Source organism: Phocoena phocoena, chromosome 17 (genome assembly GCF_963924675.1).
Source record: "Phocoena phocoena chromosome 17, mPhoPho1.1, whole genome shotgun sequence".
NCBI classification, from domain to species: Eukaryota; Metazoa; Chordata; class Mammalia; order Artiodactyla; family Phocoenidae; genus Phocoena; species Phocoena phocoena.
Genome location: NC_089235.1, coordinates 72,741,438 through 72,753,464, shown reverse-complemented (window position 1 = coordinate 72,753,464; position 12,027 = coordinate 72,741,438). Strand labels below are relative to the sequence as shown.

The 12,027-nt window shown below is 52.3% G+C and overlaps 1 protein-coding gene across 1 annotated transcript in view; it reads right to left on the bottom strand.

The window, feature by feature from the left end:
- The window catches only part of TG (thyroglobulin), a 243,760-nt gene that overhangs the window by 28,898 nt on the left and 202,835 nt on the right, over positions 1-12,027 (bottom strand). The window contains exons 42-43 of the mRNA XM_065895070.1: positions 6,611-6,775; positions 5,432-5,599 (exon numbers count right to left, since the gene is read on the bottom strand). Of these exons, the coding sequence (XP_065751142.1) occupies positions 5,432-5,599; positions 6,611-6,775 (333 nt within the window). The remainder of the gene's footprint in view (positions 1-5,431; positions 5,600-6,610; positions 6,776-12,027) is intronic.

Sequence of the window (12,027 nt, the reverse complement as noted above, 5' to 3'; positions counted from 1 at the left end):
AAGCATGTGTGTGCGTCTGCCAGGATTTGGAAAATTGGCTCAGGTCAGGCGAGGTGATTTAGTGATTGTGTGTCCTCTGTATTCCTGCTTTCTCGGGATTCTTCTCTGGATTGGGGACAATAGCTTTGGATACTGACCATAGTAGCACAGTTAAAGAATTAAGTGAAAAACGAATATTTATCGAGCACATGGTATTTTCCAGACATTGCTGCATGTATGATTTCCTTCAATATCTTTATGAGGATATGTACTAATAATCTCCCGATTTTACAGATAGGGAAACTGAGGCTCAGGCTCTGGAGAACTCAAATACCCCTGATTACAATCCATGGACACCCAGGGCACTCTCCCCGCTCCGTTGACAGACAGCTGGGGGAACAGGGTCCTGGTCAGTTCCTTCGTCACTGGGTCACTACTGCTGGCAGTGCCACTGTGGGTCCAGTGACCCCCCCCTTCCCTAACTGCCCTGAGGTCCTACAGTAGGACGACCATCTCTCCAAATAGTGTGTATCAAACTGCATTTTAGTTACTTACTTTTGCCCATTTTCTATTTCGTTACTTGACTGAGCTCCCCGAGGGCAGGATTTAATTTGTATTGATGCCCCCAGACACCTAGCACAGCATCTGGCACATAGTAAGTGACCTTGTGGAGTATCCCCATGACTCAGTGAATAGGTCTCTGTGTTGGGAAAACCTACTTGAGACCCTGTTCTAGGCGGATGTGGAAATTTTCTACGGTTGCAGGTATGTTCTGCTTCTCAGCACAGACAGGGTGGGAAGGGCTCGGCCCATATGGATGGACAGAGGATTCGGGAAAGGAATCGCTGGGATGGAGGCCCTCAGGAATGTGCCATCCTGGGTTTCTCCTTGGCTAATGGCAGCTGGACTCAGGTGCTATGGAGCCTTCCAGGTGGAAATGGAGAAACCCACAACCCAACGCTGAATACAGGTCTCGAGCAGGCTGAGGAAGGGAAGGCAACCCGGAGGGCACGAGTGAACAGAATGTTTGGAAATAAAAGAGGAATTTCAATACCACCTCCAGAGGGCAGCTGGTAGCTCGGTTCCCACTTGGGTGTCCACGCTACTCCGTGGCATTTCTGTGTTGGGCATGATTCTGAGGATTATTCCTCTGGGCTATGATCTGGCTGTAGGGTGGTGTAGGTGGTGCTAGTGCATTTCCATCCCTGTCCTAGAGTTTAGCACACAAAGCGCCCCCAGTTGGAGCCAGAGGACCTTCAGTGGAGACTTGGCTTTGCAACTGACTAGCTAGTAGACCTTGGGACAATCATTAAACCTCTCGAAACTTACTTCTCCCTCCGTACAATGGTGGTAAATGTTGGTTCATGGGTACGGAGCTCATAGCATCATGGCTGAGATAAAAGAAGAATGTGGGCGCAACTGCAAAGCCCTTTGCACCGAGGCGCCCTGATTCTAGCTGGGTTTGTGCCCACCCGGCATATGCTGTCATTGTTGGACGACAAGCTCGTGGAGGGAAGGCCTGGCTTTTCCCAGAGGGCTGGGATGGAAAAAGGGTGCCTTTGGAGTTGAATTCTGGCTTCTCTCTGGTTTCCCATCTGAGCATTAGTGATAATAATCCCTGATCCATAGGGTCGTTTGGGAACAAATGATCTCCTTGAAGACTCCTAGGTCAGATCCATAATTTCATTCTTTCCATTGAATAAAGATTCATTGAGCACTTACTGTGTGCCAGCCACTTTTGTAGGCACCACAGATATAGCAGAAAGCAAAATAGATAAAGTCTCAGAGCTCCTGGGGCTCACATTCCAGAGGAGGAAGAAACAGAGTAGATGAATATAGAACATGTCAAGGGGAACAAGTGCTGAGGACGGGGGGCAGGATAAGGGGGAGAGAGGGTGCTGGGGGTGTGGATGCCTTTTGCACCAGAGTGGTCCAGGATGTTCTCTCCAAAGAAGCAGACCCTGAAGGAAGTGAGGGAATGAGGTACCTGGGGAAGAACATTCTAGAAGGGGGAACAGAAAGTGCCAAGGCCCTAAGGTGGGAGCATGCTCGGCAGACTTGAGGAACACCACAGGGACCGGTTAGGCTGAAGCGCAGTCAGCGGGAGGAGGCGGGCAGCAGGAACGAGGTCAGAGGACAAACAGTGGCCACGTCAGATAGTGGGCGTTAAGGACTGTGGCTTTTCCTCTGCATGAGCTGAGGCCACTGGACGGCTTTAAGAAGAGGAGTGATGTGATCTGACTTACACCATAAAGGGATTACTCCAGCCCCTGTGGCTCTCATAGAGCAAAGGGGGCAAAGCCAAAAGCAGGGAGATAGTTGGGGGCCACTGCAAAGCTCCCGGAGAAAGATGATGGCAAGCATCAGGGTGGTGGCAGGAGAGGTGGGGAGAGGGGGTTGGAAACATTTTGAAGATAGACGTGCTGATGGAATGCTGGTAGGCAGAGAGAGAGGTTTGGAGTCTGGGTTGCTGTTTATTGAGATGGTGAAGACAGCGGGGGCATAAGCTGGTTGGGGGTGGGGACATAAGTGGAATCAGCAGTTCATTTTGGCCGTGTTAAGACTGAGAAGTGATAAGACATCTAAGTGAAGACGTCAAGTAGACCCTGCGCTAACCCAGTCTAGAGTTCAAGGGAAAAGCCCAGGCGGGAGGTACAGAGTGGGGCTGGAGGTACACGTTCAGGAGATGCCGGCATGTAATGGCACTGCAAGTGTGGACTTGGCCTCAAACCCGACTGTTACTGCATCCCTGCTTCTCCCAACTGTCCACAGCAGTCAGCACCTAGGTGGGTTCCCAGCGGGATGCAGGCTCACAAGAACCACCCAGCGACTGCACTAGCGCCTGTTCAAAGGAGAATAAATGGAGAAGGGAAATCAGACAGGAATAGTCAGCCGGTTCCCTATTCTGGTGTCTGGACTTGAGGGCATGCTCTCCCACCCATCTCCTTCCTGGTGCAGGCAGTGAGCTCTGTCAGCAGACACGATCTTCCTTTGCAAGCGGACCAAGGAAACGTCTCCTTGAAAGCCTCAGAGGGAAACTCAATGCATTGTTGAGGAGGGCTTCCAGTCCTCTGGATGCAGGTTCCCTGCTGGAGGGGGTGCAGAAATTCAGGGCAGAGTTGGGAAACTCCCAAGATGCTGCTGGGAGAGGACCAGGAAACACCAAGGCAGCCGCAGACAATCCTCTTACAATGGGTTGACATCACCCGAAAATATAAACTTGAGCTGCCCTGCGGTCAACCCCAGCACCGAGACTGCCAGTAACAGCTCCCCTCCCCCCAGCCCCGACGGATGGCTCTTCCACTGGGGGTGGGCGGAGTATAGGAACGTGCTGCTGGGGCCTGCTTCTAGGATGATTCCCCAGGCTCCCGGGAATGGAGTTCTCCTCTCTCTCTAAGGTCGGAGATGGCTGGGATGCATTTCCAGCGCATGGTCCAAAGAACCAGAGCTGTGAGGATATAGCATGTTCTGCACAAAGATTTCCACATCCTCCCCTGACGGGCAGTGTGGAATGAGGTGTTGCATGGAAGAGGGTCCAGGGCCGATGGCCATGTCTTCCCATGCTGTAGGGCATCGTCTCTCTCGGGCAGCACGCAGGAAGGGCAGCACAAATGTAAGGACGTTCGTTTCTTTCTCTTGCTTTATAATTCTTTGTTTTTGTGAATCTTTTATAATGCTTAGTATAAGAGTACTCATGTATGTGATTTATACTCAAATGACTGTGCTTACTGTTCTTTAACTGATGACGGGCTTGATCAAAGTAGTGGGGATTTGAAGACCCCCCACTTTAGAGAAGAAAAGCCCAGAGCTAGTGGCGGAGAGTGGCATTGTTTCAGTGTTTCCTGAGTGTTAGTCTGGTTCAATAATCAAGTTGCAGCCCCTTGAAGTAAAGGGCTGAGTCATATATGGGCGCTCGGCAGAAAAATGTAGAGATGGATCAGGGGCAAAAGTTCCTTCCCCATGGCTGTGAGTCAACGGGATGGAAGCTGTTAGTGACCTAAGCTCTGCTCTATGCCACCCCCCAATACACACACACACAACGCGACACAATGCTCTCTATTTATACATATACATATATATGCACACATATATGCTTATGTGATGTATTCGTACGTATATCAGTAACGTTAGTAACATTGAATTCGTAGTATTCTTTTTCACATTGCCACACCTCCTGGGATCGCCCATGTTAATTGCTTGCTGTGTATCTTTCTGCAGCTCTATCCTTTCACACAGAAATACGTACAATTATTTACATTTTACAGATACACACAGGTTGGTTTAAATATATGAATGCTACGTTAATTTCACGCTCCTCTGCATTCTGATTTTTTTGTTTTCCATTTAACAACATATCACAGGCACCCTCAAGCCAGGAGAGACGTATCTGGTTCCTTCTTTTCACCGTCTGCGTCATATTCATTGAATAGTGAGTATCTTCATCTAGTCAACCATTTCCCTGTTCATAGACATCTGAGTTGCTTTCAATGCTTTTGCCACAGTAATCAATGCTGTGACTAATACCCTTGTATATATATCTCATGTCAAAGTGGTGCTTTTGTTGCTGTGAGCTAGATTCCCCTAAGTGGGGTAGATTGCCCAAGGGAACAGCATAATCCAAAGGATGCGAGACCCCATTTGGCTGCATTAATGATTCTTTCTTTGTTGTGATTCGTTCCAATGAAACTGCCTTATATTCAATAGAGCCAGACGGAGCCCTACACTGAGTGTGGGTCCTCACCTCGTGTCATGTGCTGGGGCCACCATCCCAGGCTGATGACCTAGAGGACCCATCAGGAGCAGCTTGACAAGGAGGGGTGGGCGGGCCGGGGGGGGAGCGTGCTCGACCTCTTCCTGGGTGACTGCATCCTGTGAGGAGTGATGGCCTCTCTGGTCTGAGCAGGAAGTGTCTGCTCAGGCAGATAAATGACCTCACAAGTCCCTCGCACTTTGCTGCGTCTCCGACAAGACACACGAAGCTGCTCTTGCCCTGGGCCTGGTCCACACTTTCCTGGGACGGCTGGGAAGCTTGGGAGCTTGGAAGGCTGGTGTTTGGGTTTCCCTGCCGGGACTCTCTTCATCCCCACGCCTCTCCTTCTCCCAGCCTCCGTGGGACAGGCATCTTTCACGGAGCAGCGGTACCCACGGCCTGGAGCCCTGAAGCTGCAGAGCTCCTGGGGCAGCCCTGCTGACAGTTTCCCACGGTGATTCCTTCGCAACTGTAATCTGTGGATGTGTCTGTGTTGCTCACAACTCGGCAGGTGTCTTCTTTCTGAATCCCACCCACCCCTACCACCTCCCAAGCTTCTTATAGAGCCTTTGCACATGTAGTTTTTCAGCGACTGTTTCGAAAATAAGCAAGTAAGTCGATGACTCTTGACCAAGGTCAGACGTAGGTCCAGAGTCACTGGGCCACAGCCTGCAGGGGCCCCTGAGGCCTCCTCCCACCTACCTTCACGGCCTTGGCTCTGCTGATGAGCCCGTCGTCCTGAGAACTCCCGATGAGCAGATCCACCTTGACCCGCGGAGCTCTCTGCAGTGCTCTGGCTGGAGCTTCTTGGAGGTACTGGCCGTTGACCACAGGGCCCCAGTAGTGGAAAGGGCCACTCACGGCCAGAAGCTGTGCCAGGAGCAAAGGGGTGTCAATGATTTATATGGACTTTGTCCTTTATAAAAATGGTACCGGAATCACCGTTGCATTGCTTCACTTAATCGGGTCTGAACCATAATGAACACCAGCGCTGCTTATTTACCCAAAACTCTACTGGGAAATAAGAGTAACGTGGCCAGACAACAGCCAGGCGGGACACCAGGCGACAGCGCCGGGAACGGGGGTCTTGCTCTGAGCAGTGGTCGGTCCCTAGGGGAGCATCCCAGAGCCTCCCGCCAAAGTGACAACAGATCCACAGGGAGGAACGGGTAAGCCTGAGCCTGTGGTTGAGTGAGTGAAGCGAGAGATATTGATCGAGGAGGAGGTGGTGGCCAAAGGCAGGATATGACAGGGGAATTCATCAGCTGTAGCCATCATCCGATTAGCCCACATTTGGAGGGGCTGAGGATAAGACCTGCGCCGCGCCTGCAAGTCCAGGCTCATTGCCGAAGGGATGAAAGTGTCAGCTCAGATGACAAGTTATTCCTGCTAGAGTCCCCTTTGTTAATATCAGGGCCAGCCAGAGAGACTGGGGGCTGTGAGCAGGGTCTTTATAGGCTGGAGAAGGAAGCGGACAACTGTCCTGCCTAAGGAGGCACGTTGGCCTCGCTCCACTGCAGCCGTGACCACAGTGCTCAGTACATGTCGCTGTGGCTTGACGGGGTGCCACCAGGGTGCCAGCAAGACCCTTTACCTATGTCACTTCATTTTCTTTTCCTCCTCTGTAAGGTTCCCATCATTATCGCCATTGTACAGATAAAATCTGATGAGCAGAGAGATCTGCCGACCCTCAGGACCTGTGCTTGGTCCATCACATCCTGTGGCCTACGCACGGCACAGGGGCTCTGGAAATACGCACTCGGTTCCAGCTGGTCACCAGCCTACTGCGTGGCCTTGGGTGGGTCCTGTCTCCTTTCTGGTCTGGTTTCCATTTGTAAAAGATCAGAGGGTGTCCCTCCCAACTCGCACACAAGTGCCCACCTTGGTCTGGGCGTCATTGAGGACTTGGGCAGGCTCCCGGCGGAGGCAGGACACCATTTCTTGGATGGACGAGGTGGGGCAGCCAACCTCCTTCGCCAAAGAAGCTGCCTGCTGCCGAGCCTTCTCCGGCCTGATGACAGCGGCGGGGGAGAGCACGGAGCCGCCCTGGAAGACAAAGCAGACTCAGGACCCGAAGTCTAGATCATCTCCCATCCTCTGCTCAGCCCAGAGACCTCAGGGCCTCACCAGGGCTCTGCATCCTTCTTCTAGGTACGGGAGTCCCAGGACCCTTCCCGGGATACCCACAGGCATCTAGGAAGTCAGAGCTGATCAATATTATATCAACATGTTGTGAGCTCTTGAGTGAGTCTCCCTAGGCCTCAGTTTCTCACCTGTGAGAAACAGTGAGAGCAGTGGACCGAGTGATCTTCAGTCTTGGCTATGAACTAAAGTTGTATATTGAGGCAGAGTTGATGGTGGTTGAACAGGGACAAATATCAGAACTGTGCCCTGAGAAGAGGACTCTGCAAAAGTGGATACATCCCACCAGCACCTCCTGGGGGCTCCTTAAAGAGCAAGCTTTCCTGGATCAGTTAAGCTAGAGTTGGACTTTAAAATAGATGCCCACTTAAAGGTGATGGAAACACAGTCATTGTGAAAGTAAGTTGTATCATCAAAGTCATTGTAAGTCTCCGTACAAATTTCAGGTCTCTGGGAGCATTTCCTCTCTAAGAATGCAGGTGGTGGTTACTGGGTTCTGGGACATGGCTCTCCGGGCCTGGACTGTTGGTGGAACTGGGTCTTCCACCAGGGGTGGAAGAGGTGAGCTGAGTGGGGTCTTGACCAGGGTAGGACCCCGGGGCCCATCCTCTGTGGGTCACCCCTTCCCTCCAGCTCAGACGCGGGCTACTGCCCACCATGGAATCAGGGACGGTCTGGGACTGGACTGCTGCCACCGCTACCATTACTCGTGATGCTGCCACTAATAATAGTAACAGAACGGCCGTCGACTGGGGACTTAGACTATCTCGAGACCTTCCGCCTTTTTATCTCATTGGATCCTCATTAGAGATGTGTACGTTAGCGGCTGTTACTGTCTCCATTTTATAAATACAGAAAGAAAGAAATAGGGAAATTAAGTAGCTTGGCCAAGGCCAAAAATCTTATCAGAGGTGGAACCAGCCTGTGGCTTCAGACAGCTGGGCTCCAGAGTCTGCTGTGCTCCAGGGCCTTGGGCAGAAGGTGGAAAGCTCTAGATCTATGACCAGCCTCTGTAATGAGGGGCAGCTGGGCTGGAGAGTATTGGTCATGGGGCACTTACTGCTACCTGCCTGGTGGTCCCCCTCCCAAGAACCTTTTCTGCTTTGTCTCATGTAATCGTCACAACCAGAACACAAGGTAGGTACAACTGTCATCCCCGCCCTGTCGGCAAGCAAACTAAGGCTCCAAGAGGAAAGGGAGAATCCTCACTTATCAAGTACCTAATATATACCAGGAGCTAGGAGCTTGGCAACCACAGTTTATAAGTACTTCACATGTATTAACTCAATAAATCCTTGCCACAACCCTGGGAGGTAAATACTAGTTATGCCCTTATCTTAGAGAGGAGGAAAGTAAAGCACAGAGAGGTTCAGTATCCTGTCCAACGTCATACAGCTGGTGAGTGGCAGGGCCGGGACCCCAGTCTCAGCAGCCCACCCCTGGGCTGTGCTCTCAGGCCCCCGTGATGCCAGGTGTGTTTTCACATCCAGAACAAGAAGGTGCGTCCAGGAGCTGAACTGCCCCCCTTGCTCCAATGTAAAGAGAACACTGGCTGACTCCATGGTATATGTTTCCATTTTAGGCCCTACCCTGAGCTAAAAACACCAGCAACACAGAGCTCGGTTTCCTCATACGTGAAATGGGTTTACCAGCAGGTGCAGCTCTCTCTGGGTCTTTGAGAGGGTCATTGAGGTAATGCAGAGGAAGCATTCCGTCTGGAAACTGTAAAGTACGGTGCCCATGCTCCCCTGGGTCGTTGTGTTCCTACCCACCGTGTAAAAGAGACAACAGACAGAGGTCTAGAGGCGGGGACACCAACCCTCCTGAGAGCCTGCTGGACGAGTTCCCTGAAATAGGGAGTACATTCCAGCGCTGCCCCCGGGAGGTCCCAGGGGTCTTCGTGCTTCAGGTCAGGACTGAGGGTCACGGGCAAAGCATGGGCACTGCAATGGCAATAGGCCGCCCTGAGAGTAGACAGAGAGCTGAGGGCAGTACTGGGCCAAGCAGCTGCCCAGAGGGCAGGCAGCCCTCTGCCTGGGGCCTGGGGCCTGGGGCCTGGGGCTGGGCCTGTCCACACGGAACGTCGAGGCTCCAAATCCCAGAAGCTAAATGCAGCGAAAGTAGAAGCTCTGTGATCCAGACCCGCCCCAAGTCTGCAGGCTGACTTCACACGTTCCTCGGCACCTTTCCTCCTGGGCACCTTGACACAGAAGTATCGATCCACGTGGTCCCTCTGGGGCGGCTGGGATGCCCAAGAATCACAAGAGCCAACCTCAATGGAGCGTTTCTGTGCGTCCTCGGTATCCGACAGATATTAATCTACTTAAGCCTCACTACCATCCCACGAGGCAGGGGGAATTAGCACCCTATTTTGTAGAGGAGGGGGTTTCAGGCACAGAGAGGCGCTGTGGACCTCCAGCCAAGGGCTCTTGCTCTGAGCTTCAGCGTCTACAAACCAGGGCAAGTCCTAAGCAGTGATAAAAGTAATATGCCAGCCAATGCCAGCCAACCTGGAGCTCAGCAATGGTGTCGGCAAGTAAAGGTCATGATGGTTGAACCCTGACGTGGAGTCCCTGTGCCCGTGGGTTTATCCTTCCAACGCTTGAGAACGTCAGCCTTTCTGAGAACCACTGAATGTGCTCAGTCTGAAGGGAAAACACACACACACGAAGACACACACACACACACACACACACACACACACACACACACTAATACACATTCACGATATTCAAGGTTAAAGCCCCATGTTCTAAATGGCGCTTTGAGCTGACAAAGTGCAGAAGGATGAGGTGGGCCTCTGAGCCTGCTCTGCCCACAGAGAGGCTGCGAGGAGGTGCGGACTTCAGGATGGGGCCCTCTAATGCGTTCTACGTTTTCTACAGATGTAAGAAGCCAGAGTCCCTGATACGGTGAGGAAATGGTTAAAGGCGTGGGTTACACTGACATTGCAAGAGGGAACTCAGAGAACTTTCCTGTCTTCAAGAACTCTGTTTTAATCGATCTTTCTGAAGGAAGCCACGTTCTTCATGGAAAATCAGTGGTTAAACAAGCCAACGGCCGGCTCAGCCCTCACCTTGAAGCACTTGGTTGAAGACGGAGAACTGGGGGCGGCAGGAGGGTGTGGTGCGCAGAGTCGTGCAAAGAGCGGGGCCTTTGGGGGCAGAAGGAGCAGGTTCAAACCCCAGCCCTGATGCTCGCTGATGTAGTGACCTTGGGCAGGTGAGTGACACCGGGGGCCTCGGTTTCCTCATCTGTGAATGGGGATGACGAACCTACTCCACAGGTCATGGTGAAGATGCCCAGAGGAGGTGGCTGCATCTTCCCTACAGCAGGAGGTGAGGTCCCTACTGCTGTGAGCGCCGCGGGGCTCAGGGGACCGGGGACCGGCAGCACGGTCTCTCCAGCCCGCCTGTCACGCCAGCCGTCCATCCCCAGCCCTGGGCCCGCGCTTTATCTAAATCTGACCTAGCTATCGAGTGGCAGTGAATTTCCGCTTGCTGTTTTTATTAACTTTAAAAATAGTGCAGGGCAAAACCACAATTGCTGACCACTGCTTTTTCTTTCTGGAACCTCTGAACACAGGAAGGTGTCTTGACCTCAGCCAGCCACTATGGTCACCTGAGAGTCAGGGAATGCCCCTGGCCAACCACGGGCACAGAGCACGTGCTCGCAGACAGAAAGACACACTCACAGTATAGCCGTGCACACATACAATCACGCACAGACACACAGACACACACACACACACACATTGCAGACACACAGACACACACACACATTGCAGACACACACTCTCACACAGAGACACAGATAGAAAGACACACACAGACACACTCAGCCACACACAGACACACCAGACTTTTCTTGAAATGGACACCTCCGTGAGCCATTCACAGGTCTTCCCCAGAAAGCACCAAGGAGGGGGGAGTTTCTGTAATGAACACGCCGTCCCAGGAGGGCCTGGTGGCCCTCTCTTAGGGGGACAGCTGAGTCCAAGGAAGTGGCTCTGGGTGGCAGATGAGCCCTCCAGGAGGTGCCCGTTCCTTCTCATCTCCTTCCTCGAGTCCGTCACCTTCTGCCACCCGTCCCCCCACAATGGATCCCTCACCCGTGAGGGGGCCGGTGATGTTACCTCATGGGGAAAGAGGGGGTGGGTGGGAAGCTGGGCGCCCGCCGGGGGCACAGTGTGGAATCAAGGAGTTAATTCACGCCGAGCCCTTGCGAAGGTGCCCTGCATGTAGATGTAACAATGATGGCAATAATGCTCATTTAAACAACGCTCACCATGTGCCACACACTCTAGGAGGCTGTGCACATAGAGGCTGGTTTACGCCCAAGAACAACCCTACAAGGTGGGGACAGGGTTATCGCAGCCTTGCAGGTGATGAAGCTCAGGGCAGAGGTCAGGCTCCTTGCCCCGAGTCTCACAGCTGGGGAGCGAGGGCACCAGGATTTGAACCCAGGCAGCTGGCTCCTTAGTAGCATGTTCTAACCTTGTGAGCCCTCAGTCTTATGCCTCTGGTCACCGGTCCCTTTCCGTCCCTCGTGAATGTGAGGCCAAAGCAAAGTGGAAGGTCATGGCTCCGGGCCCGGGCAGACCAGGGTTTCGACCCCAGCTCCACCTACTGCCATCTTGCCAAGTCCCTTTGTCATTCTGAGCTTCCAGCTCCTGATCTGAAAGATGGGGACACTTTGGTGAACACTCATGGGGCTGGTACGCAGAGTGAGCGAGATGATGGGTGCAAACTACCTAACGTGGAATCATCCCTCGATAAAGTTAGTTGTTATCACCGTGATGAATACCGTTACCTATAGGTGTTTTACTCCTACAAGTTGACGTACTATCATTTGATATTATCATTATCAAAGTCACTTACTTAAACCTGTTGTTACAAACCTAGTGACAGGTAGCGAGTCCCTTGCAATCTCTGTCTTGGATTTCTGCTCACATGCACTTCCTACTTTTTGAAAATACGGACTATATCCATAGGACACACATGTTAGTGGCCTCAAGATGAGTCTGTCTATCATCAGCGTCAAGAGAGAGCAGGGAATTCTCATGCTTTCAAAGTTCAGAGTAGGGAGAGATTTCGGAGCATGAGGGGGGTCCAGAGGAAGCTGCACAGAAGTAGGACTTGAGTGGGCTTTGATGG